Source organism: Theropithecus gelada, chromosome 1, assembly GCF_003255815.1.
Source record: "Theropithecus gelada isolate Dixy chromosome 1, Tgel_1.0, whole genome shotgun sequence".
Taxonomy (NCBI): Eukaryota; Metazoa; Chordata; class Mammalia; order Primates; family Cercopithecidae; genus Theropithecus; species Theropithecus gelada.
This window is the reverse complement of record NC_037668.1, coordinates 164,433,697-164,458,872: the sequence shown is the minus strand read 5'-3', so window position 1 is coordinate 164,458,872 and position 25,176 is coordinate 164,433,697. Positions and strand designations below refer to the sequence as shown.

The window sequence follows — 25,176 nt, the reverse complement described above, 5'->3', positions numbered from 1 at the left end:
CAGAAACCTACATTAGCAACTAGAAAACAAACAAGACCAGAGGCCCCTGGCTGTAAGGGCAAATAATTCCAATTCTGGTTGTTATGGAGACAGGGCTGGGTTAGAACAAGCCTTTTAGAGATGACAGGTTGAGAAGAGGCCTTAGAGAAATATAGTATTTGGGAGGCGGCAGGTGAGGAAAAGCTGTTCAGGGTGGAGGAGCATCTGAACAGAAGCAGGGAGCCCAGGATGTGGCTGAGGTCATGGGGCAGCTTAGTGTGCTGGGGAGGGGAAGGGATGGCTGGACAGGCAGGGTGGGGCTGGGCTGAGGAGTTTGTCTTGTAAGGAGCAGACACTGTAGGTTCTCCAGCGTGGCAAGGGCTGATGAAAGCTTTCCCTGAGGAGGGTGGAGTGATGGCATCACAAGGCAGGGACCAGAGCCCTGGGGGCTGGGCAGGGGCCGTGTGGGGGCGCTGGAGTGGCCTGGTGGTAAGCTGATGGGAGCCAGAGCCAGGGCCTGGGCAGCAAGGGTGTAAAAGAGGAGAGTCAGTGAGGATTCTGTAATGGAAGGACAGGAGGATGCTATCTCTTTTTGAATGGTTACTACCCTATCTGATGATTTGGGCAATCAGGAGCTTTTCCAGCTTTGGGGGCCACTCCACACTGAATGGCTCTCTCAAGGGGCAACTGGTCATATTCAGTTCTTTGAGGCCCTGGATCTGGGGCTTGTATTGCTTCACTGGGACTGTCTCCTTGCCTATAAAGGAGGGGTTGGCCTCTGAGAGCTTCCTGACTTAATGAGGGACAGGAATAGAGGGGAGCTTTCAGTGTGGGGTTAAAACATCCCACTTCTCCAAGAAGGAAGGGGAGAAGGGGAATTACACAAGCAGGTGGCAGAGCAGGGACCAGCTGGGAGGCTCCTAGCTAAAAGCGGCTTTTCCTGGCTCACCTCGGACGGTGAGAACCCTCGAAAGCCCCACTGGTCTCCAGTGAAGAAACATGTCTCTCGGAACGCTCTGGATTTCTGTCTGGCTGTCCAGTCTAGCCTGCTGTCTGGCAGAGTAATCAACTCTGCTCCCAGGAAATTGAGTTTCCAGCCTCTGGAATGTTCTGATCCATGGGATAACCAGACAAGAGGTTGTGTGTGTGTCACTGTCCTTTGTATTCAAAGAGCCAGGCACTGCCAGCAGATTGCCATCTGAATGTGGGGGTGTGGCTGGGAGAGCCGGCCTTGGCAGTGAAGCTCTCCCACCTGCAACAGGCACACGTGCACTGTCCGTGCATCCTCTTCTAGCTGCAGCTGTTCGCCCGGGACCTGGAAGACAGTGTTTGGAAATGTGTGGAGGCATTTTGCAATGCACATTTTGAAATGTTTGGGGGCATTTTGCAATGACTGTGAGGCATTACTGGCATTTAGAGCCTGGAGGCTGGGGCACTAAACATCCTGGGAGGCTTGGGACAGCCTATACAAAGAACTGTTCTGCCTCAGGTGCCGACAGCACCCACGTAAAGAAACACTGCACCATTTGTGATAAAGCCTGACTTCACTCAAGGTGCTCCATCTGGGCAGACCATTCTCCTCCACTTTTCTGAGACATATTTAGAACTGTTTTGTGTCTGTGGGGTGAGACTAGCATGGGGCTCTGATACTGGTGCACACACCTTTCCTGGACTGTCTTGGCTTCCTGGGTTCATCCTCCCTCTTATGACACCTGGTAGCTCCTTTAGGTATGTCACGGGTGACATACAATCTCTCCTTTAGGAACCAAGTCCTAAGGCAGCCGACCTGTGCCCAATCTAAGAGTCAGAGGGATACGATGTCCCTACTGAGCAAACACTCACGTCATGGACCGTCCTGAGTGCTTTTCTAACATTAGTTCATTGGATTCTCCCAACAATCCTCTATGTTGGGTATAATTATACTAGTTTTACAGATGGAAAAACTGAGGCACTGGGCAACTGACAAGGCCAGGGCAGGCTGGCTCCAGAGTCTGTGTTCTTGACCCTGGGTCTTCCTCCACTTTGTAGGTCTCAGCCCAGTGAACTGGAGGAAGCACCTCGATTCCCAGACAGTTGCTGCCATTTCAGTCTCCAAGGCTGCAGGCTTCAGTCAGGTCCCAGGCCATTTGTGCAGGGAGAGCTGGTAGCAGTTCACCTCCTCATGCCTTGGAGGGAATCCAGGCCCCCTCATGGTACTTGGGGAAGATGGGGTCTAATGAGAGGAGACTTTACTCCTGCTTGTCAAAGTGACAACAAAAGGCCATGATGATTGGAAAGAGTCGTACTCAGCTGTCCTCAGGCAGCACAGCCCACCAGCACCATGACACTAGGAGCTGAGGTGGAATTCCCAGGAATGCGTGATGCCACTGGGGTGTGGCTGACGGTGGGAGGCTGGGAAATGCAGTCCTACGGGGACATCTCTGCCTTCCCTACCTTGCCCACTCCCCTGTGGGTGCAGCCAGTGCGCATTCCCTGTGGGCAGCCCACCCTGGCTGAGACCTGGCAAGGCTGCTAGCTGCTCCTTTTCCCAGCACACGAAAGCAAAGCCCAAAGCCACTGAGAGGCTCAATCAGCATGATCACATCTTTGCTGGGTTTGGGCCAGGATGAGCGTTTGGGCTTCTCATCAGGTGTCTGAGATGACGTCCAGGCGTGTCCTTTACGGAGAACAAGGGTGCTCCTTGTTGTGTTTCCATTTAAGGCTTAGCTGGCTCTTCGCCCTTTGGCAATGCTGGGCTTCCCCCTCCATGTTGTCATCTGCCACCTTCCTTCCCCTGAGAGGAGAATGGAGGGTGTGGCCATTTATAAAGGCTTTCATGGCATATTTTGCCTGTAATCTGCAGGACACGCATTCCATACCCAGATGCTCAGAAAATTGCCCAGCTCCTCTCCCCATGCCTTGTGATTGTCCATCTATGCCTCTCCCAACAACCAGACACCAGTTCTCTTTGGGGTAGGTTGGTTTGACCCAGTTTGGGGAAGAAAATTGTGCCTGCCTGAGTGCACAGCTGTGTGTGTGGGTGAAGGAGATGAGCAGGCCATTGCCAAGGTTAACAGTCTGTGGCTTCTGAGTTTTGGATGCAACTTCTGACTGGTGGTTTGACACCCAGTCTTTCTGGGAGCTCAAACCATGGGAGTTTCCTGCTGTCTGTGACTCCCTGCAGAGATGAAAAAGGACCAAGTTGAGTGTCAGCCCCTCCCCAGCCTTGTATGGCTAGATCTGGTGTGGAAGGGAATTACCCAGTTGCCTAACGACCTCCTCTAAACACACATATACTCTCTCTCTCTCTCTCTCTTCCTTTCTCTCTCTCTCTCTCTCTCTCTCTCCCCCCCCCCACTCAGGGAGGGGCAGGGGTGGGCAGGCAGGCCCTGGGTTGCTGGGTTTGGCCCTGGCCCATCCCAGCAAAGGTGAGTTCCAAGTCAGCACCTGTGTGAAGACATTTTTTATCAGACTCGATGTTGATCCCCTACTCTGAGAACAAGTTGGAGCAGGTCAGACCCACCAGCTTTTGAGCTCCTGGGAAAGTCCTCCTCGGAGAGTTCTGTTCCAGAGCTAATTCCCACCAAGTCTCCAACCTCACAGGCTCGTCCCAAGGAGGCCAACTCCCCACTTGGGCTCACACAGAGCCCCTGGGGCACCTCATTGTCTGTTGTATGTTTTCATGCTGAATTGAGCCTCTGCCCAGGCTTCTCCCCATTGCCAGCCTGACAACAAAGCCCAGGAGGCCCTCCCTGTACCCAACCCTGCAGCCCCAGGCCTGCCTCCATGTGTGCAAGCAGGCCCCTAGCTCACAGTCCCTTGTGAAAGGGCCCAGGGAGCAGGAATATTGTCCCTGTTTGGCCTTTGAGGTGATCTGTTACCCTTTGCTTCTTGCCCTGGAAGAGGGGAGGCAAGATGAAGAGTCTAGCAGAAAAGAACAGTAGAAAACAGTCCTGGCCAGAATAGAAGTTTCTGTGTGCTGAGTATAAGGGGCCAAAGAAGGCTGGCTATGTGAGAAGCTGCTGGTGTCTGGGAATGGCATAGGGCTTGGAGACCCAGGCTCAAGTCTGGGTTTTATCCTTTCCTCACTGAGTGACTACTAGAAGGTCACTTTTCTCTGGGCCTCCAACTCCCCCTCCTGGACTGTACCATGTGGGATTAGATCAGAGGTTGTCAAACTTTTTTGACAGCAATTCACAGTAATAAATGCATTGTATGTTGCAATCCAGTACCCATACACTGTTTCACAAAACAATGTGTGACTTTACTACCTGCACTGCACTCTGATATTTTATATTCCAGGATATATTATTCTATTCCATCTTTTTAAAAATGATGGTCACAGTCTTCTAAATTGACTTTATAATCCATAATGCGTCACAGTCTGCAGTCAGAAAAGTAATATATCAGATGATGGCTCAGGTTCCTTCCACGCCAAACATTCTGGGATTCTCTGAGCGTTATTATGGGGGCTGGGGAGGGCTGTATCTCATGCCCTGCTGGATCCAGGACCACCATTTAGGAACCTTGACTGAACTATTCCTCCCTTTCCCTGGCCAGATCTACAATGGAACCCTCAAGCGGGAGCCTGACAACAGGCGCTTCAGCTCCTACAGCCAGATGGAGAACTGGAGCCGACACTATCCCCGGGGCAGCTGTAACACCACCGGAGCAGGCAGTGACATCTGCTTCATGCAGAAAATCAAAGCGAGCCGCAGTGAGCCCGACCTCTACTGTGACCCACGGGGCACCCTGCGCAAGGGCACGCTGGGCAGCAAGGGCCACAAGACCACCCAGAACCGCTACAGCTTTTACAGCACCTGCAGTGGTCAGAAGGCCGTGAAGAAGTGCCCTGTGCGCCCACCCTCCTGTGCCTCCAAGCAGGACCCCGTGTATGTCCCGCCCATCTCCTGCAACAAGGACCTGTCTTTCAGCCACTCTAGGGCCAGCTCCAAGTGAGTGCTGCTGGGCTGGGTTGGGGAGCCAGGAGGGCCAGTGGGGAGACACACCCTTAGCCTGACTGCACCCTGCAAAGATCTCCTGGGATGACAGGAGAGACATAGCTTCTGTCCCTGGGGAGTTCATTGTCCCTGATGTGATGGACTCCCTGATGGGGAGAACCTGGCCCGATGGGCCCTTGACCTCAAGAAGTTCTTAGAGTGAAACTGAAACAGACATCGACTGTGTAGGTTTTAAAGGTCACAGTTTATGAACAGAGGGAGGTTAATGGTTTTCAAAGTGTGTTCCTCCAACCAGCAACATCAGCATCACCCAGGAATTTGTTAGAAATGCTCATGTGGGGACCCACCCTAACACTGGGAAAGGGACCCGGCAATGTGTATTTTAACAAGCCCTTCAGTGATTCTGATTTACACTAGAGTTTGAGAACCTCTGATCTTAGGTATGTAAATCTCTATCCATGTTCTGAGAGAGCAAAGGAATATGCCCCTGTACGGACGATGGGAAAAGAATGGGTTTTAGGTTATATTATAACATAACCTAAAACATAACCTGTAAATCCAAAAGACAAATAGGATGAATAGACATAAAAACTAAGGGACATGGCCTGGGTGTGGTGGCTCACACCTGTAATCCCAGCACTTTGGGAGGCTGAGGCAGGAGTGGGTAGAGGATGCTTGAGCTCAGGAGTTTGAGACCAGCCTGAACAACATGATGAAACCCTATGTCTACAAACAAATACAAAAATTAGCCAAGCATGGTGGCAGGCGCCTGTAGTCCCAGCTACTCAGAAGGCTGAGGCAAGAGAATCACTTAAGCCCAGGAGGTGGAGGTGGCAGTGAGCTGAGATAGTGCCACTGCACTCCAGCCCAGGCAACAGAGTGAGACTCTGTCTCAAACAAACAAACAAACAACAACAACAACAAAAACCCTGAGGGACTTCATGGGGCTTCATGATCTAGTGCTACAGAACGGAGCACAACTCCTGTGCATAGATGTTGATGGCCATCACCCAGAGGGAATAAAGGACACCAAATGGGGTGCGCCGTTAGGAACCATAGACGCAGAGGTGTTGTGAGTGGCATTGAGCCTGCCCTTCAGTGCTGGGGGCTCCCTGAACCTTTGAACTGTCCTTCATCACCACCTACTGCTCATTGTTATTTGTTTGGCAAACGTTTGCCGAGCATCTACTACATGCCAGACTCTTTGGCGAGTGCAGGGAACAGCAACCATGATAGGGGCAACCCAGAGCTGTTCTGGAGTTACACAATTAACTCCTTTTCAGAGAGCCTCAGGAGCCTTGCATTCTTTGTCTTTAATCCTCACACCCCTCACCAGGCAGGCATGAATATTCCTGAGGAGAAAACAAGGCACAGAGATGTTAAGCAGCTTGTCCAAGGCCACACAGCTGGCTCTCCATCCTGTGCTCTTCCCTACCAATACCACACTGTTCTGAAAATAAGCAGGACCCCATTGTAGAGCTAGACTTTTCCTAACTACTTGAAGGCTGTAAGGCGTATTTAGGATGATCTGGAGAAGAACTTAGAAACCGCTCTCTCTTAGAGGCTGATCAGGGCAGCCTCTGGCTTCAGCTCATTGCGCCAACCAGAGACCCTGAGTGGAGGTTCTAGGTGAGATATGGAAGGGATGAGTGTCAAGCCATTTTACTGATGAATGCAGTGACCTTCTCTCAATGCAGGCAACAGTTCTACTAACTCAGTGCCAGAGAGCTCTGCTCCTCAGGTGGTTTTCTTAGAAATGAAGTTGGGTTGCTGTAGCTAAAACCATGATTATTTATTGACCACCAGGTATGTCAAAGCATGAGGAGAGGGCTCCCTCTCTGAATGCTGGACACAGCCAGTCACCACCCTGTGACTCTACACCAAGGGAACTGGAGAGGTTCTTAGAAGACAGGTTTCCCTTCCCTAGGAACGCTTCACAGAGGTGGGGCTTCAGCAGGGCCAGTGGCGTGCCTTGAGGCATGCCTGAAACCTGGCCAGGGCCCAGTGAAGGGGACAGTCTTGCTGGAGCAGACCCTGGATAGGGGCTGGGGAATATTCATACTGCAGCCAGGTTATTAGGTTAAAACATATGAAATGTCTGGTTTTATGGCTCAAAAAAGGTTGACTACAGACATTTCCTATGATTCAACCCAATACCTGCCCCTGGATATCAGGCTAAGCAGTTTAAACTTGAACCTGAAGTATGGAGAAGCCACTGATGGTTTCTGAGCTAGAGAACAACACAGTGAACAGGGTTTTAGGACCACTTATCTAGTAAAAAGGGTAAGAATTTTAGATGGGGGAGCTTGAGGAAGAAAGCCAAATATGGCAGTCCCTTGCTGCCATTAAAGTGATCAAAGATCAGGAAATTGGTGGCTGTAAGAATGGGAAGAAAGGATAGATGTGAAAATTTTTGTGTAAGCCCAGCTGGACTTGGGGATGGATAGATGGACGGACGGATAGATGTATGGATGGTTGGATGGATGGATGAATGGATGGATGTATGGACAGATGGGTGGATAGATGGATGCATGGAAGGATGGATGGATAGATGGATGGATAGACAAATGAATGGATGGATGGATGGATGGATGGATGGATGGATGGATGGATGGATGGATGGATGGATGGATGGATGGATGGGATCATGGCCATTGTCTTCCATTTTCCTAATACCAGGCACAAACAAGAGAGATGGCAAGATGGGTGGGAAGCTTCCCCTCAGGGAATAGGGAGGAGTTTTTCCTCAGTGCAGAGATAACATACCTGCTTGGACATTAACTGTGACCAGGGGTTCACTATTCTCACATGGGGCAAATCCAGTTCACTATTCTCACATGGGGCAAATCCAGGGGTTCACTATTCTCACATGGGGCAAATCCACCCAACATCCGGTGGGTGTAGCTTTCCCTTCTCTGGAGGAGAGGAACCGTTCCCAGGGGTATTCTCCAGGTGGGCTCAGACTGCGATTAGGCTGTGGCAGCTTAGTGTACCAGGAGGAATTCTGAGCCCCCTCAGCAGGGCTCCCAGCCCACCCTGTAACCACCCCCACTGCCCATTCTTCACAGGATCTGCAGTGAGGACATCGAGTGCAGTGGGCTGACCATCCCCAAGGCTGTGCAGTACCTGAGCTCCCAGGATGAGAAGTACCAGGCCATTGGGGCCTATTACATCCAGCATACCTGCTTCCAGGATGAATCTGCCAAGCAACAGGTAGCTTGCTGCATACCTTCCTCCTTGGTGGGCCTGCGCAGGGCCTGGGTGTATCAGCCTGACTCTGCTCTTAGAGATGGGTGGGGGCATCTGCAGTTGGCTTCTTCTTGCCCTGCCCAGCTGCCAGGGGCCTTCACATTGCCCAAGGTTAGAGCTGGGCATCTTAACTTTCTGCAGAGCAAAGCCCTCTGTTTAAGTGGACATTAGGCATGTACACTTCCTCCACTGGTCGTGGAAGAGATACTTCAATGCCAGCCATAGGTTCAACAGAAACCCCCTTTCTCAAATCCCACTAAAGAACATGACTGCTCCCCACCTCTCAACTCCTGCCCTCCTACCCGCTTCCTCTCTCCCACTCCCCTTCTCTCTCCAGGCATTTTACGGTAGAAAACAGGGCCTGTTGATGCCTCCAAAGCTTTGCTGGCAGGAAGGACACTACAGGGCTCTTCAGTTCAGCCCAAGGATGTAGTCAGAAACGTGTTTCCCAGAGTCCCGGATAAGATCGTATCCGTTTCTATGTCTGTGTTCTGCTTTAGGGTTTTGAAATGTATTTACATCCACTTTCTTGTCAGGTCCTCACCATCATTCTCCAGAGGAAGAAAGCAGGACTCAGGAAAGAGGAGGGACCCTAGCTGAGGGTCTCCCAGCTAGGATATGGGAGCTAGGATATGGGAGCTAGGATCTGCATCCAGGTCTTTTGCCTCCTGGTCTGGGTCAGTTATCATGACCTCACACTGCTTATTTATTTTGGTAGACTTGAATATTTCTGAACTGATAGATTTTTTGGTCTAAAAAAAAAAATCAGCTTTGAGTAGACAATAACTAGATCAGCCTCATCTCCCTTGACCAGGCAGTGTGGCGACTCTCTCCTGGCAGGTCTATCAGCTGGGAGGCATCTGCAAGCTGGTGGACCTCCTCCGCAGCCCCAACCAGAACGTCCAGCAGGCCGCAGCAGGGGCCCTGCGCAACCTGGTGTTCAGGAGCACCACCAACAAGCTGGAGACCCGGAGGCAGAATGGGATCCGCGAGGCAGTCACCCTCCTGAGGAGAACTGGGAACGCCGAGATCCAGAAGCAGTTGACCGGTAGGACGCCACAGCCATGGAGAGCCAGCATGGGGGCTGTGCAAGGCCACTGGCTATGGCCCCAGACTGGCGTGCAAGTCAACCTCTCCAGGCTGGGCCAAGACACAGCTGTACAGATTTGACCCAGGGCCAATATCCTGAGAGTTTAGTGACACTGGCCTTGGACCAATTAGGGGTATCCAGAGGGTGACCTTGGGTGGTGTGCACACACACAAGGGGCCACCATCTTTTTGAGGTTAAAGAGCAAAAGGAGGAAGGCTGATGTCCAGGCAAGATCCATATTCCACAAGCCCTGGGATTCCCAGGTGATGGAAAGAGAGTAAGACTGAAGGGGGAAGGGGTTAACAGGTCTTAAGCACCTACGCTGTGTTCAAGAAATATGGTAAGCACTCAAGGTGGGGGGCACAAGAGGAAGAGGTCACCATGAAGACCTAGAATTGGACTGGGAAGATCAGACCATGTACAGAGTAACAATTGATAAGTATTTCTGGAATAACTTTTAGATGGAAAAGAGACTGCGTTAGAAGATTCCAAGTGCTAAAATTTACACTAAAAACCACTGATCAATCAAACGTTTTTTGATCACTTTCCACATGCATAATTTTGGCCTTGACAGAGAACTCTGAGATGTTCCCTGCCCTCAAGGAACCTTCAGTCTGGTTGGAACATTGAGAAATGGTCTCATGAAACAGTCAGACAATAGGTTCTATAGACCAGGGCTACCTGGAAGGTGACATTTCAGTAGGGCCCATTTGCTAGAGTCCAGGCTGGGGCTGTTACCTCGGTCCCTAGGGCATCCTAAGCCTGGCACAAATTGGGATGATGGTCTCTGCCCCCCAGGACTGCTCTGGAACCTGTCTTCCACTGACGAGCTGAAGGAGGAGCTCATTGCCGACGCCCTGCCTGTTCTGGCCGACCGCGTCATCATCCCCTTCTCTGGCTGGTGCGATGGCAATAGCAACATGTCCCGGGAAGTGGTGGACCCTGAGGTCTTCTTCAATGCCACAGGCTGCTTGAGGTGAGAGAAGAAGATACATGGGGTCCTTCTGTGCCAGCCTCGGGTCCTTCCCCAGACAGCCCCATCTCAGCCAACATTCAGCCAGTGCATAGAACATAACAGACAACCTGGCACTCGCTCTTATGGGCAGGCTGCAAGACACAGGGATTCAGACCTTCCTAACTTCCCTGGATCTGGATAAGGCCCAGGACCCTACCACCCGCTTTGAGAGAATGCAGCGGACATTAATCAGGAATCTGAGTGTGAAATGCCTGGATCTGAATATCCAAACTGGTTCAACCATTTCCCTCCTCCACCCCATGAAAAAATGCATTTCTTGTGCTATCTTGAAGAGTGTTCTTTTAGACAAAAGTCTACCGATGGGTTGCTAATGAGTCACTTCCCAGCTGTGGTGTTAAAACTGTTTGCCATGTTCATTGGCATGAAGATAGCACTGCTTCGCCCAAAGTTGCCTAAGTTCCGTACCAGGGTGTGGCAAAGCTCCTGTGGGGCTGGTGGAAGGGCTTGTTCTAGAACCAGAGGTTTACAAGCTGGTGAGAAGGGTGGGTGTGGAGGGGCGGCTTGTACAGGGCTTGGAACCCTGGAGCAGGATCCCTTTTAGGGTCCCAGCTCGCTTTAATGGGAGTTGTCTTTCCCAGCTCCTGAGAACCGCCCCCCCTCAGAGTGGTGGGTGCAGCTGGCATGTGCCTCTGTGTCTCAACTTGTGTTTCTCCCTGCCAGCCTCCAGTAGCAGCCTCCAGGAAGCAGAGAGGCTGGGGAGATGAAAAGTGAGGGTAATTAAGAGTTTTATGGGGTTGATGTGCTATTGGTAGCAACAGCAGCCACACCCCACCTGCACCAGGCTGATGAGCCCAGATTGCTTGGGAATGAGCCTACTGCTAGGGGCAGAACACAGCTTGGGTGGAGAGAGAGCTTCTGGTGCCCAGCCTGGCCACCCCCAGCTCCACTTCTGATCCAGCATCAACAGAGCTTCTTCCTGCCCCACAGAAAGAGACTGGGCATGTGGGAGCTTCTGGCTCTTGTTCCACAAACGGCTGCTAGTAGCAGGGTGTGGGCCTTGGGCTGCAGCTGCAGAGGGACCATTGCCACATGGAGCCATTGCCAGTTATAAAGTTACTGGGCAGAGTGAAGGAGGAGAAGAACTGAGTGCAAATGAGCCCTCATTTCAGCCTCGGCCAGGGCCAGGCGGAATTGGCTAAATGGTTTCTCTTTCCTTCTTTTTTCATCTTTTCCTCCCTTCATTCCTTTCCTCCCTTTCCTCTTCTCCTTCCTTCCTCCTACTACAACTTCCAATCTCCACCCCGTCGTCTCCTCTCTGCCCTCCCCTCCCCTGCCTGTTCTCTCTCCTTCCTGTCCCACACCACACTTTCTTGTCTCTACCTTTCCTGTTCTCTCTTCCCCCTTTCTCTGCCCTCTCCCACTCTCTGTTCTCTTCCCCAGGAACCTGAGCTCGGCCGATGCAGGCCGCCAGACCATGCGTAACTACTCAGGGCTCATTGATTCCCTCATGGCCTATGTCCAGAACTGTGTAGCGGCCAGCCGCTGTGACGACAAGGTGAGTGCATCCCCTGGTGGCACCCTGACCCCTAGGCCCAGACTCCTACGTTTTCTGGGTGCCTTTGAGGCCTGGCCCAGTGACAAGACAGTAGCACAGAGCCAGGGGTGGTAGAAGGGGCATCTGGATGCAGGGCCCAGTGTGGCTACAGGGGTGGGCTCTGAGGACAGCGTGCCCATGCAAATCCACTCTCCCTCACTTAGAAGTGTAGTCGATGCAGCTGCTTCCCTCATCTCTCTGTTCCCCAGTTCACTCTTCACTCTAATGGAAATGGTCATAATCATATCAACTCATGGGTTGTCTGAAAGGCTCGATTAGTTAATAAGCAAAACACGAAGAGGGCCTGGCACAGAGGAAGCTCCCAGCGAGTATCTGCTGGCTGCACTTCACTGGCGGTGCCGAGCCCTGTCCTGAGGCCCCGAGCCCTGCCCCACAGCCCCGAGGAATCCATACTGGTGCCCCCAGGGCTTAGTGTCCCCCCTGAGATGAGACTCTTTCTGCCACTGCTATCTTCCCACTGCCTCCCAGAAAAGCCATTGGCAGGGTCACCTTCCTGCCCTCTCTGGACTTCTGGACACACAGCACAAACAGAGAGAAAACAAAATCGTGGAGGGCAGATAAACAGAAGGCTGAGATGTCCCCACCATGGCAGGACAGTGGCTCAGGAGATAGTGAGGTCCAGCAGGCCCCAGACCGCCAGGGGACTGGCTGGCATCACAGCATCTGGGTTCTCGGCACAGTTTCCGTGAGGAGGGATTTTATCTCCTGCTCCCTCCACTGGAAACAGCAGCAGGGTCGCAGAGGAGAGCAGTGACGCTGGGCTGCTCGGCCTGGTTCCAACTGGCAAGATGCTTTTCTGCTCTGGGCACAACATCCCCAACACCTATGTAACCCCAAGCCCTGGAAGTCAGATTCCCTTAGGCCCCAGCAAGGGCCAAACATCATTAGAAGGGTAAATCTGCTGCCCTCAAACCCTAGTCCTGGAGGTTTGCCAAAGGAGATTGACAAAGATCTGGGCCCATGCCAGGATGAAGCCCTGGGTTCCAGGTGCTGCTGTTTGTTGACTTAGCACCGCTGGCATTGACAGCTAAGGACTGGCCCATAGGAAGAAGGAATGATGGGGGCACTAGATGGCTTTGGAATCTAGAGGCATGGGGCTTCTTCTGGAGGAGTTTGTTCTGGGAAAAAAGACACATTCTTCAGCATCCTAGTCTACCCATTGGCATGTTGTCCATAGCAGTCCTACTACACGCCAGGCCCTATGATAAGTGCTTTCTCTGTATCATCTTCCCAATACCCTAGTGAAGTGGATGAATACAGTCCCATTTTACAGTTGAGATAGCTGAGGCCCAGAGAAGTGAGGCCAGTCAAGTTCATGCAGCCAGGAAATGACAGATTCAAACTCAGGTCCCAGAGGTAGCCCTGGAAGACTCTCCAGGCTGAGAGTGTGGTGGTGCCTGCGCTCATGTTTCCCGATGCAGCCCAGGTGCCTCTGCTCTCTTATTAGTTAGGGTAGGTGGTAGGCCAGGAGCCTGTCTGGCTGGGCAGAGGCTCAGGCCCATGCCTTTCCTTGGTCCCCAGTCTGTGGAAAACTGTATGTGTGTCCTGCACAACCTCTCCTACCGCCTGGATGCTGAGGTGCCCACCCGCTACCGCCAGCTGGAGTATAACGCCCGCAACACCTACACCGAGAAGTCCTCCACTGGCTGCTTCAGCAACAAGAGTGACAAGATGATGGTGAGTACAGCATTGGCAGGGCCAGGGCCCGCCCCATCGAGCATCCCACCAGGAGCCACTGCTTCATCTGCCCTTTCTCTGGGCCCTCCTGGAGCCTGAAACCAGCCCTAAGGGACAGGCCCGTGCTGACGCCTTGGCCTGGGGCTCATGCTGCATGCCAGGAGCTGAGTAGAGGCCATTCATCTTGCACAAGGGGGAATCTGTTCTTGGAAGTGTAAGGGCTCAGACCGCCTTAGAGGTCTAAAACTCCAGCCCTCTGTTTGCAGGCCTTGGTCTTTCTTACTGTATAATGGATCAAGTCTCCCCCATCTTCTCCCTTGCCCTTGAGAATCTGAGGAAAGCCAGAACTCTCACCCTTTCTGGCCTTGGTTCCCAACATCTCCTGAGCTCTCCCAGGCTTCCCCAGAAGCAGAAGACTGCCGGGGATGGGTAGTCAGGCCTCCTTCACTGGGCCCAGCTGTGGAATCCAGGTCCCAGACCACCCCTGTTGGCCCAGGCTGGGTCAAACCTACTGTCTGAGTCTGGAAGAGGAAGAAGCATCATGATGGGAGAGCCCAAAGCAGCCCCACGTATCTGGAAGGTTTGGGCCAAGGCTGCCCTGGGGCATAGCTCCCAAGACGCCAGGATGCTGTCTTCTCCCACATCCTGGGATGGTCTGGAGGACAATGGCCCATTCCTGCATCCCATGGAGCTGCTGCAGTGGGTAGAGGAAAGGGGTGCAGCGGGGTTGTCCTAGGCTCCCTGCCTCCGCAGGCGCTTCCTCAGCTCGCCCTATCTGGAACCACGACCCTGAGGCTGGGGAAACAGGGACAGAATGCCTGGGTCGTGTCCTCTCACGAGGCTCCCACTGACCCCCCGACCTGCCCTTTCTCTTCAGAACAACAACTACGACTGCCCCCTGCCCGAGGAAGAGACCAACCCCAAGGGCAGTGGCTGGCTGTACCATTCAGATGCCATCCGCACCTACCTGAACCTCATGGGCAAAAGCAAGAAAGATGCCACCCTGGAGGCCTGTGCGGGTGCCCTGCAGAACCTGACGGCCAGCAAGGGGCTGGTGAGTGGGGCTGTACCTTCTCTCCCGCAGCGGCCCCATCCTCCAGCCACCGTCCAGGCTCCGCTCCCTCCTTTTCCCCCCAGCCTGTCCCCTGGCTTCGGAGCCTCCCGTGAGCAGAGTGCCTGGCATATGCTGGGCTCTGGGCTGAGCACTGGGGAAACACCTCTGCCCTTTAGGAGCTGCTGGGGGGTGCAGAGTGGGTGGGCCCACTAATGCTGGATTCTGTCCATGCCCACACAACCCTCTTGGGCACATGGTTCCTGGTCCCTGGCTGGCCTCCTGGGTTCTGCTTGAGGTTAGGGAATGGGGTGGAGAGGGTGTTTGGCAAAAGGAGTTTCCCATTTGTTGAACTGACAAAGGTGGAAAAAGAGGGTTTAGGGTCCAAGCAGGTCCAGAGAAGACTGGACAGAATTCGTGCAGATGTTAAGGCCAAATGTATGTAGCTTTGAGGGCACAGTGATATGGGGCAAAGCCAGAGGAAACCTGTTTGCAATCAAGAAGAGTTGAGATGGGCCAGATGGCCAACTGTTCTCCAGCTTTACTTAGGACAAGGGAACCGAGCAGCAGCAGCACTAGAGTGGACCAAGGGCAGAGAACTTCTGTGGCCATGAGGAGTGAGGCTGGGCAGCTCTGAGAACGCCAAATCCACCTAGACGTGTTACACTTGGGGTGGCTCTGTTGCTTAGAGGTCTGGGTGAACTGGCCTACCTCTAGGGGACCCCAGTTCTGTCTCCATGTGGGCCCAGACCCTTTCTTAGCCCTCTTTTCTCAAGCAAGCCCTCAACAAATATGTGTTGGATTCTAAAGAGGTAAGAAAGTTGGAAGAAGAAGGCCAGCTGTATAACTGACAAATACCCTTGACCGTATAGTTTCACATGGGCAGATAGTGTGGGGAGACATAATGGGGGCAGCGCTGAGACAGTGGGGTGAGAGAGCAGCATTGGACACTTGGGTTAGTCTAGAAGCTGACTCTGGGTTACTATGAGTAGGGGAAAAGAAACTTCCCTCTCTCCACCCATCTGGTCTGCAGGCTGATCCGGGAGACAGGATTGGGGCTGGGAAAGGGGAGGTGCATGTTAGCCTAGGTTTCTGTTGTTACCCACATGTGAGCAGATTTCTGTGTCTGCTAGTGCTTCCAACATGAAAGAGAAAGCGTTCTGGGATGTCTGCCTTTGGGATTCCTTGCCCCTTTCTGCCTGCCATGGTGCCTGGGAAGCCACAGGCTAGCTCCTTAACTGCTCCTTCTCTCTTAGATGTCCAGTGGCATGAGCCAGTTGATTGGGCTGAAGGAAAAGGGCCTGCCACAAATTGCCCGCCTCCTGCAATCTGGCAACTCTGATGTGGTGCGGTCCGGAGCCTCCCTCCTGAGCAACATGTCCCGCCACCCTGTGCTGCACAGAGTGATGGGTAAGGTCCCTCTCTCTCCTCCCCCTCTAGCTGAGACATGGCAGGCTCCCTGCAATTCAAAGCCTGCTTGAAGGTCATCTTTTAAGCCATTCCCTGGGACAAGCTTTCCAGGAAAGGAAGCTGGCCAAAGACAGGTGTGGAGACAGGAGTGGGGAGCCTGTCACCTGAGGGCTGGGAGCAGATCTGCAAAAGTCCTATCTGGGTCTCTGAGCCCTGAGCTTGAGCTGCCAGGAAGCCCTGAGGGCCCCCTGGCTCAGAGCCTGGCAGAAGGCTATCCAAGAGTGTGGCCCCAGAGGGAACCCCTCAGCCCCTCCTTCCCTAGTCATCCTGACCCTGTGCCCCAACTCCTTCCTCTCCCAGGGAACCAGGTGTTCCCAGAGGTGACCAGGCTCCTCACCAGCCACACTGGCAATACCAACAACTCTGAAGACATCTTATCCTCAGCCTGCTACACCGTGAGGAACTTGATGGCCTCGCAGCCACAGCTGGCCAAGCAGTACTTCTCCAGCAGCATGCTCAACAACATCATCAACCTGTGCCGCAGCAGGTGGGCGGGGGGTGCTCCCACGGGCTGCACCCCAGTCAGAGCCCCTCCTCACCCTGCACAGCAGGAGGCAGTCCCACAGCTCTCCAGGGAGCAGGGAAAGCACCCAGGGCAGGGGGAGCCAGGGACGGGGGAGGCTTAAATGGAGGAGAAGTTCCAGAAGCTGAGAGTGTGTGGAGCGAAGGGTCCAGCATCCAGGCCCCAGGGCTGCACGGAAGGAAGAGGCAACACACTGGGCCAGCAGGAGGCATGGGGCAGCAGGTCCAACTGAATAGGGACTTTATCCTATTCTGTGGGGCTGCCTCTTCCCAGGACAAGACTGGGGACTGGAGTGGAAGAGCACTGCCCCCTCATGGCCCCTGAGGAGAGTCCTGGGGTGCTCTAGGTGGGCAGGGTCATGGGGTTGTGCCCACTGTGTAGGGTGACCAGGCTCACCACACCCCAATGGGGCTCCTCTCTTTTGCACACCTGAGGCCTCCTCTGAGGCCTCCCCTGTGTCCAGTCCCTGGCAGTGGGGGTGGGAGGGAAGAGGGTGTTCCTTCTCACGCCTCCTGGAATCTCATCTCATAAATGCACTTTTCACCTGCCCAGTGCCTCACCCAAGGCCGCAGAAGCTGCCCGGCTTCTCCTGTCTGACATGTGGTCCAGCAAGGAACTGCAGGGTGTCCTCAGACAGGTAAGAGCCCAGGACATCATCCTCTTCTGAGGTTCTTCCTGCTCATGAGCAGAGGACCTGGCATATGCTGGGCTCTGGGCTGGGCACTGGAGAAACGCCCCTGCCCTTCGGGACAGTCTGAGAAACAAAGACAGCTTCTACATGAAAATGAATGTGATGAACATTCTGATCAAGTCTCTGGGCTGTGGGATCTGCGAGGGGTGCTGAGAACATGGAGGGCAGAGGAAATCAAGGAAATGTGTGACAGGCCTGGGGTGGGATCCTTTAGCAGCAAACTGAAAAGCAGAGTGGACAAAAAGCACACAAGTCTTTTGAGGACATGGGGTGCGCTCCAGCTAGAAATGTAGGTTTGGGCTAGGTTACAAAGCCCTTTTAATTTCAGACTGAAGAGCTTGGATTTGCACTTTTGGCACCGGGGAGCCATTCAAAGTTTTGAATAGAGGGTCTCATGATCAAAGCAGCACTAGAAAGACTAATCCCACACGTGTGAGCCAGGCAGGGTGGGCTGAGAAGCCTGGAGCCTGCTGTCCTTGTCCTGTGGTGACCTTGGCCTCCTCAACCCCTCCCCACCTAGCCAGGGGCAGAGTCCTCTAGGGTATAAGGTCTTGTTGTAGGACATCTTCACATGGCCCCTTCTTTCCCATTCCTCAGTGATAAGCATGGACATAAAGGACAGGAGGTGGAAGAAACGGAGCAGTGGGGCTGATTAGGCTGGAGCTTTTAGCTTGAAGACTATGGTTACATTCACAAAGACAGATCAGACGTGGAGAGGCTGAGAAGGCTTTGAGATGGGAGGAAGAGGGATCCCAATTTGGAGAGGTTGAGTTTGGAAGACTTGGATGGGAGACCAGGCTGGAGGTGGTGTGGGCCCTGGCAGAGGGGCCAGAGCTACCATACAGAGTGGAGCTTTGTTCAGGCAGGCGAAGTCATGAGAACAGGCAAGACCACCATGGGATGCATGTGTATGGAAAAGTCTTGAGGGACAGGGCAGAAATATGAAGACCATCCGCTGGGGACAAGGAGGAAAGGCCAGGGAAAGGGGGAACGGTGTAGGGTGCCAGAAGGGGCTGAAGACCTGGTGAGAGAAGAGGAAGCTCTAAGGAAGGCAGGGCATCAGTTCCCAGCACTACCTAGAGGACCAGGGGCTGGACACTGGGAAAGGCCCTGGATCTGGTGCTTCGGAAGTCTCTGGAGCCCTTCAGGAGCACTGCTGGCCAAGCAAAGGGAGCCCCATGGGACCTGCTGCAGGGGGCAAGGCAGTGGGTGGGGATGGATGTGGAGTTGCTGAGAGGAGATGTTGCTCACTGCAATTTAGCCTGGAGAAGAAGAAGCCAAAGAGTGGGTAAAAAGAGATCTGTTAAAGACAGAGAGGACTCAAGCATCTCTGTCATGGGAAGAGAGGGAGTAGGCAAAGAAGGGAGAAAGATGGGGATGGAGGACAGGGAAGCCTGGGGATCGGTTGAGCAGCCTGGGGCAGAAGGAAGCACAGCTCTTCCTCCAGCACGGCAGGGGACAATAGGGAGACCCATGAACCCATGGTGTCCAAAGATGATTGGGGAAATCTGAAGGTCACAGCAAAGAGTGGCCGTTGTTCTCCATGCGACATTCCAGAGCTCCTTTCCAACAGCACTGCAGTGGGGGTGGGCTTAGGCAAACGGCAGCTGCCAGATAGACAAAGGGAGACGGGGAGGCAGGTAAGGAGGACTGGTGAGAGCTTCCTCCCACTGTGTAATGGTGGTCCAAAGCATTCAGCTTACCCCAAAACACAAATGGAGTCCACCCCCGGCCTAAGACACACAGAGAATCCACTGACATCGCTCTTGGTGGGAATTCCCTTCTACACATGCCTTTGGGAACCAGTGTCCCCATTCAATCTCCACTCCTCCCTCTAGCTGTGCTTGACAACCGTCCTGGGCATGATCTAGTTGGTGCTTCTGTTCCCAAAGGGCCTTCACATCCATCATGCATTGAGTTGTCACAAGCACAGGTGAGACAGGCCACATGGCTTGTATCCATTTTGCTGAATAGGGAATCAGGGTCCAAGGACTTTGTCTTGATTCGGTGAGTCAGGACATGAGCCAAGCTCGACAGGAATGAGCATGCAAATCTGCAGAAGAAAAATGGCATCATGTAATACATGCCTAAAGACAGGAGGAGCAGGGCTTCGAACCAGCTGCTGTTTCGGATCCCCTATGCCATCTCCCCTCCTGTTTCCACAGGTCGGTGATGGCTGGCTTGGCCCTCAGAGCTCAGGGCTGGCAGCAGGACCCTCTTTTCAAGGGCACCTGGGCCTATTGCTGCATTCAAATCATGCTGTCCACGTTCACTTGGAAGCATGTATTGAGCACCTGCTGTATGCTGGGAGAAATAACAAGAACAAGACTCACTCTCCATCCAGCAGGCACTTAGGGGCTAGCGGGGCTGGAGGTGGAGAACAGACAAGTAAACAGACCTTCTAGCACAGCAGCTTCTTACCAGTGCCAGCCCCCTGCTCCTTTGTTTGAGAAACACTGGGCATGTCTTCTCTGCCCAAGAGCTGTTGCCAGAATTGTTTAAAAAAAAAAAAAAGATAGAGATGGTCAGAGGGAAGAACAACTGACAACGTCTCTAATCTGATTTTGATTGTTGCTCTGTTTTAAAAATAATACTAACCTAAATCCTCATGCCTTGACTCAGGGTTCTGCAAATGCAAGTAGGAAATTCAAATGTGTCAGTGGAAGTTTAAACACATTTCACCAACTCGTGGAGAGTTATTATGTTTGGTTGCACATTTACTGAGGCCGGTTTTAGCCCTGACACATGTACTTAGCAATAAGAGCAGAGGCTATGTGAGCCGAGGATGCTCTGGGAGGGCAGTGGGCAGTGTCTGACCCCACAGCAAGCCCCACACAGTTTTGTGTCATTTGGTTGCTGTTTTTCCCTTTGCAGCAAGGTTTCGATAGGAACATGCTGGGGACCTTAGCTGGGGCCAACAGCCTTAGGAACTTCACCTCCCGATTCTAAGAAGAGGCTGTCCAAGCAAGTTAGGCTTGCAGGTAAGAATCAATAGCCCCACCCTCAGGGCAAAGGATGCCTCCGGGACCACTGCAACAGCCTCAGCCAGTCTCAGATACAGAGGCTAGGCCTGTGCTCCCAGGGACACAAAAGCATCCTTTCGCCCAGCTCTGGACAACACAAGCAGTTGTGTAGACTGATTGGCTGGGGGCGTGGGTTGTCCCACCTTCAGGACGTTAGGGGTGTATAATGTCCTGGGAGTGTCAGAGGGGTCAGAGGGTCTGGGCAGGACTGCTAGGTACGAATGTGTAGGTTGCACACTGAACAACACAGGTGGTGCCATTCACATGGACTACAGTGAGTTCTACAATATAGATAACTGGAGTTCTAGAATATGTCATTCTGGGCTTGGTCATCCACAGCTCACTTTTTTATCCTTTTATAATTCACTTTCCAGTCTCTGCACATGCCCAGTATGGACAAGTTTATTTCCAGCTGATGATTCTAGGCCCCCAAAACTCAGAACCAATCCTATGAGAAAGGCTTGCAGACCTTAGTGTTCATTGGAATCATCTGGATTGCTTGCTAAAATGCACACATTTGGCACAACCCCAGCTATTCTGACTCAATAGCCCCGGAGTGGGATCCAGGAAAGTCTGTTTTTAAATGAGTATCTAAAGTGTTTCTTATGCAGGTAAACTGAGAATCACAAATAGATACTCCAGCCAGATGTCGTCACCCCTAGAGAGGGGCCTCAGAGGCAGCCCCGCGTGGAGCCATCTGCAAATAGCCTGGGATCAAGACAGGGTCTCCTGAGCTGAGGGGGACCTCTTAGCCAGGCTGTCTGCCAGCACCCCCACCCCAACCCCTGGTGGGGAGAGAGGACTGTAACTTTGGTCTGGATGAAGGTTAAATAAGACTTCAGATATCCTCTCCTGGTAAACAAGCCGCAACAACTTGAAGGTGGAAAAGGGGAAAGAGATTCGGTTCAGCAGATCCTTAATGAACACCAGCTTCTTGCTTAGTGAGGAACACAGTGGACAGGGGACAGTGGGGCAGGGTGGCAGACAAAGCTGGCAAGCTTCTGAATCCACAGGGCAACCTATAAATGTGTCTAGGGCAGCCCTGAATCCAGTCTCAGGCCAGGGCACACCTGAGGGCTGATGTGAGAAGAGGGTGGCAATACAGGCTGGGCTTGTGGTATGGAAACATCTCACTGTAAACACTAACTGGAGGACTTTCTCCTTTTCCAGGAAGATATGACCCAGCTGAGAAGCCCTCAGGCCTCGCTGGATGGGGTTTTCTGTCCATCCTGTGCAGTATTTGGAAAAGTTCACAAAAAACTGAGAAGAAACCTAAAAACTGTGGATAACGGAAATATTTTTAGATTTTTTTCCTTGGGGGAACTGGCAGGCAATGGGAGTTAGGGAGGTTGGGGGGGGGGCTTTCTTGAGTTAAAGGGGCTTATATGTGATGTCAATATTTCTTCCTCTGAGAAATGGTATATATATGTGTATAATGTAAGTGTGTGCATGCATGTGCGTGTGCATGTGTGTATGTGTGAGTGTCTTAAAGCATAACCACAAACTGCAAAAAGCTGGGTAAGCTATTTTGTTGCAGCTCGTAAGGTGGCAAAAAGGACTCTCCTGTGTTTCTTACTCATAGGCAAGGACAACATGTGCTTTTTGGTGAGCGGCTCATAGTTCCTGAAATGTATGGTGCCAGGGCAAGGGGGCCATCACTGCAGTCAGGCCCTCAGAGGAGTCCTGCAGGCTTCCTACCAGCGGTCTCCGAGGGTGCAGGAGTAACTGGGGCTGGGCCAGCCTCCCCGCTTACGAGACTGCTTTCCAGGAAGGGAGGTCTGGTGTATCTCATGGGCAAATCTGGTGTGTCTGATGATGCCACCCCTCCTACAGCACCACAAGGACTGAGGTTGGGCAGGTGTGGGGCTCTAGAGGACAGCAGGACACTCTCGCATACTTTGCCAAGTGAGGCCTGCTCAGGCGAGTAGGAGCTGAAAGATGGTGCCTGCCACCCTCTTGGGCTGTGTGCCCATCAGAGCAGGCTCAGCCTGCAAAGGCCCCGCATTCAGAGGTCTTGTAATCTACTTGTTGCAGGAGAAAGAAGGTAAAAAAATGATTTTTTAACAAGGCTATTTTATTGCAGATCTTTCCCAAGAGCTGTTCTGGGAATGGCTGTTTGGTTTTCATATTCCCAGTGGAGAGGGGAACAGGCGGGGCTGGGTATATACCTATTCCAGCTTCTAGTGGGATGGAGTTGGGGTATATAAATTAACCAGGAAGATATTTCCACCAAGCCTGCTGTGAGTCAAGTGAGGGAGTGTTTGGGGTCCCAGGAGACTTGGAGGGGGGCAATTTGGGTAGACTAGGAAAGGAAAGTGCCATTTCAGGGTACTTGCAAGCTCACATCCCAGCCAGGGGCCATCCTCCACTTCCCCTGACCCCAGCTGTCCTGTCTCCACTCTGTGAAACCCACAGGGGATGTGATAAACAGGGCCATTAGGGGCATCAGCCACATCGAGCCCCCAGACTCTGTGCACTTCAGACGAGCAGTAGCAGGAGGGCTCCCGAAGGCCTTATAAGAAAACCTGTGTGGACAGCCCTTGGTGTACACTAGGACAGAGTAGAGCCCAGCGCTCCCAAGCCTTCCTCCTTCCAGCCTCTACCTCCATGCTAGCATTGCTGGTGTTAGAGAGGAATTAACTTCCTGGTCTGTGCCCTTCTCTAGAAGAATATAAGATGCTCCTCCTCCCCACCCCTTCTCAGCCTCCTCCCAAGTCTCTTCCTCTTCTGCACCACCCCCGAGTCCAAACCCACCTCTTGCCCCAGCAATCAGAGCTGGAAAACACCGATGTGGACTCAGTATGACAACTGAGATGGGGGAAGCCAGACATGTGAGGATGCTGTCCTCTGAGAGGTGTCCCCGGTCATTAGCCAACTGTGCTGTGGTACTGTGGGTCTGTCCCTTGCTTCTGCTTACACTGGGAGGCCCACTCTTGGCCCACCTCTCCCTCTCAGGGAACCACATGGAGCCTGGTCTCCCTGGACTGTCCTGAGCATAGGTTTCTGGGGCCTTCTTTGTCACCATCAGAACACAGAGGAATTCTTCTCCTAAAAAATATTTATGGCACACCAATCTGTGCTGGGCAGTGTCCTAAGCACTTAGACTACATCAGGGAAGAAAACAGACCACATCCCTGTCCTCATGCAGCTTATGTTTTCCTGGAGGAAAGCGGAGACACGAGTCCTTGGCTTTAGGGCTCCCCAGGGTGGGGGCTGTGCAGTCCGGTCAGGGCGGGAGGGGAAACGCAGCTCTGCATGTGAAACTTACCAATCCAGGCAGATGCCCCTTCCCCTTAGCACTACCCTGGCCTCCTGCAGCCCCTTACCTCATGTTCTTCCCACCCCCACAGGATGAAGAGCCCCATGAGCCCAGCCCCTGCCCTGGGAACCAGGCAGTCTTCCAGACCTCAGGGGCTGAGGTGGACAGTTAGGGCAGGCCTTACTTTGGTGACCTTGCTCTTTCCCTCCCAGGCCAGCTCAGGTCACCCGGGCCACTGACCCAGGCCTGTCACTTTGAGAGGGGCAAAACTGAGAGGGGCTTTTCTTAGAGAAAGAGAGCAAGGAGTTTGCCAGGCTTCATGTAGCCGACACATGTCTCAGAATTTTTTTTTTTTTTTTTTTTTTTTTGAGACGGAGTCTCGCTCTGTCGCCCAGGCTGGAGTGCAGTGGCCCAATCTCAGCTCACTGCAAGCTCCGCCTCCCAGGTTCACGCCATTCTCCTGCCTCAGCCTCCCCAGTAGCTGGGACTACAGGCGCCCACCACCTCGCCCGGCTAATTTTTTTGTATTTTTAGTAGAGACGGGGTTTCACCATGTTAGCCAGGATGGTCTCGATCTCCTGACCTCGTGATCCACCCATCTTGGCCTCCCAAAGTGCTGGGATTATCGGCGTAAGCCACTGCGCCTGGCCCATGTCTCAGAATTTTAAGTCCACATTGACTTCACATTACCAGGGCCAATGCCCAAAATAAGAAGTTCCAATTTGGGGCCAAATGAGGAAGGACACAGACTCTGCCCCTACCCTGACCCTGGGATCTCCTGTGCTGGTGGCCAATGACAAATCCAGTCATTGACCACCAGCCACCTCTGCAGTGGGGACCATACTAGCAGCCCTGACTCCACATTCCTCTTGGGGATCCAAGAGGCACCGTTGCTCTCTGAGTGTCCACCTCAGAACGTGGCTGAGCTGGCTGGGAGGACCAAGACTGTGGCTGGGGTGGGCAGGGAAGGGAAGCCGAGGGCTGCTGTGAGGGATCTTGGAGCTTCCCTGTAGCCCACCCTCCCCTTGCTTCATATTTGTAGAGGAACCTTGTGCTGGTCAGGCCCAGTTTCCTTGTGTGACACACTAATGTATTTGCTTTTTTGGAAATATAGAAAATCAATAAATTGCTAGTGTTTCTTTGAACTTTTTCGAGGAGTGGATTCTTTGGGGTGCTGTTGAGGGATGAAGGGGCTACTCATTTCCTTCCGTGATCTCCTCTTACCCTGTACCAGGCAAGGACTGAGAATGCCACCCGAGGGCACAGGGACAGCGCTATCCATGGACACCTGCTCTACAGCAGCACATCTGAGCCTCACTGCAGCTCCGTGACACTAGGATTGCTGTCCTGATTTATAAAAGCAAGACTTAGGGATGGAACAAATACCCCCAGGGTCACACAGCTTGTAAATGTCCCCAAGCCTGAACCCATCCAGGTCAGGGTATCTGTGGGAAAGAGAAATCCAAAGATGAAGGTCAAGGAGTTGTTGTTTATTTAGTTTTATTTATTTACTTTTTGAGACAGGGTTTTACTCTGTTGCCCAGGCTGGAGGACTCAAGCAATCCTCCCAGCATAGCCTCCCACTATGGGTCTCACTATGTTGCCCAGGCTGGTCTCGAACTCCTGGACTCAA

The 25,176-nt window shown here is 52.8% G+C and overlaps 1 protein-coding gene across 2 annotated transcripts in view; it reads left to right on the top strand.

Annotated features, from left to right (window-relative positions):
- The window catches only part of PKP1 (plakophilin 1), a 48,444-nt gene extending 24,609 nt beyond the window's left edge, over nt 1-23,835 (top strand). Inside the window, exons 3-15 of one of the 2 annotated variants that reach the window (XM_025360464.1) lie at nt 4,519-4,913; nt 7,988-8,132; nt 9,009-9,216; nt 10,057-10,234; nt 11,222-11,284; nt 11,675-11,789; nt 13,371-13,526; nt 14,404-14,580; nt 15,834-15,987; nt 16,348-16,534; nt 17,123-17,207; nt 20,136-20,242; nt 21,455-23,835. In XM_025360464.1, the coding sequence (XP_025216249.1) occupies nt 4,519-4,913; nt 7,988-8,132; nt 9,009-9,216; nt 10,057-10,234; nt 11,222-11,284; nt 11,675-11,789; nt 13,371-13,526; nt 14,404-14,580; nt 15,834-15,987; nt 16,348-16,534; nt 17,123-17,207; nt 20,136-20,210 (1,938 nt within the window). In that variant the 3' untranslated portion in view covers nt 20,211-20,242; nt 21,455-23,835. The remainder of the gene's footprint in view (nt 1-4,518; nt 4,914-7,987; nt 8,133-9,008; nt 9,217-10,056; nt 10,235-11,221; nt 11,285-11,674; nt 11,790-13,370; nt 13,527-14,403; nt 14,581-15,833; nt 15,988-16,347; nt 16,535-17,122; nt 17,208-20,135; nt 20,243-21,454) is intronic. The other variant, XM_025360470.1, reaches the window with a different exon arrangement.
- The last annotated feature ends 1,341 nt before the right edge of the window (nt 23,836-25,176 follow it).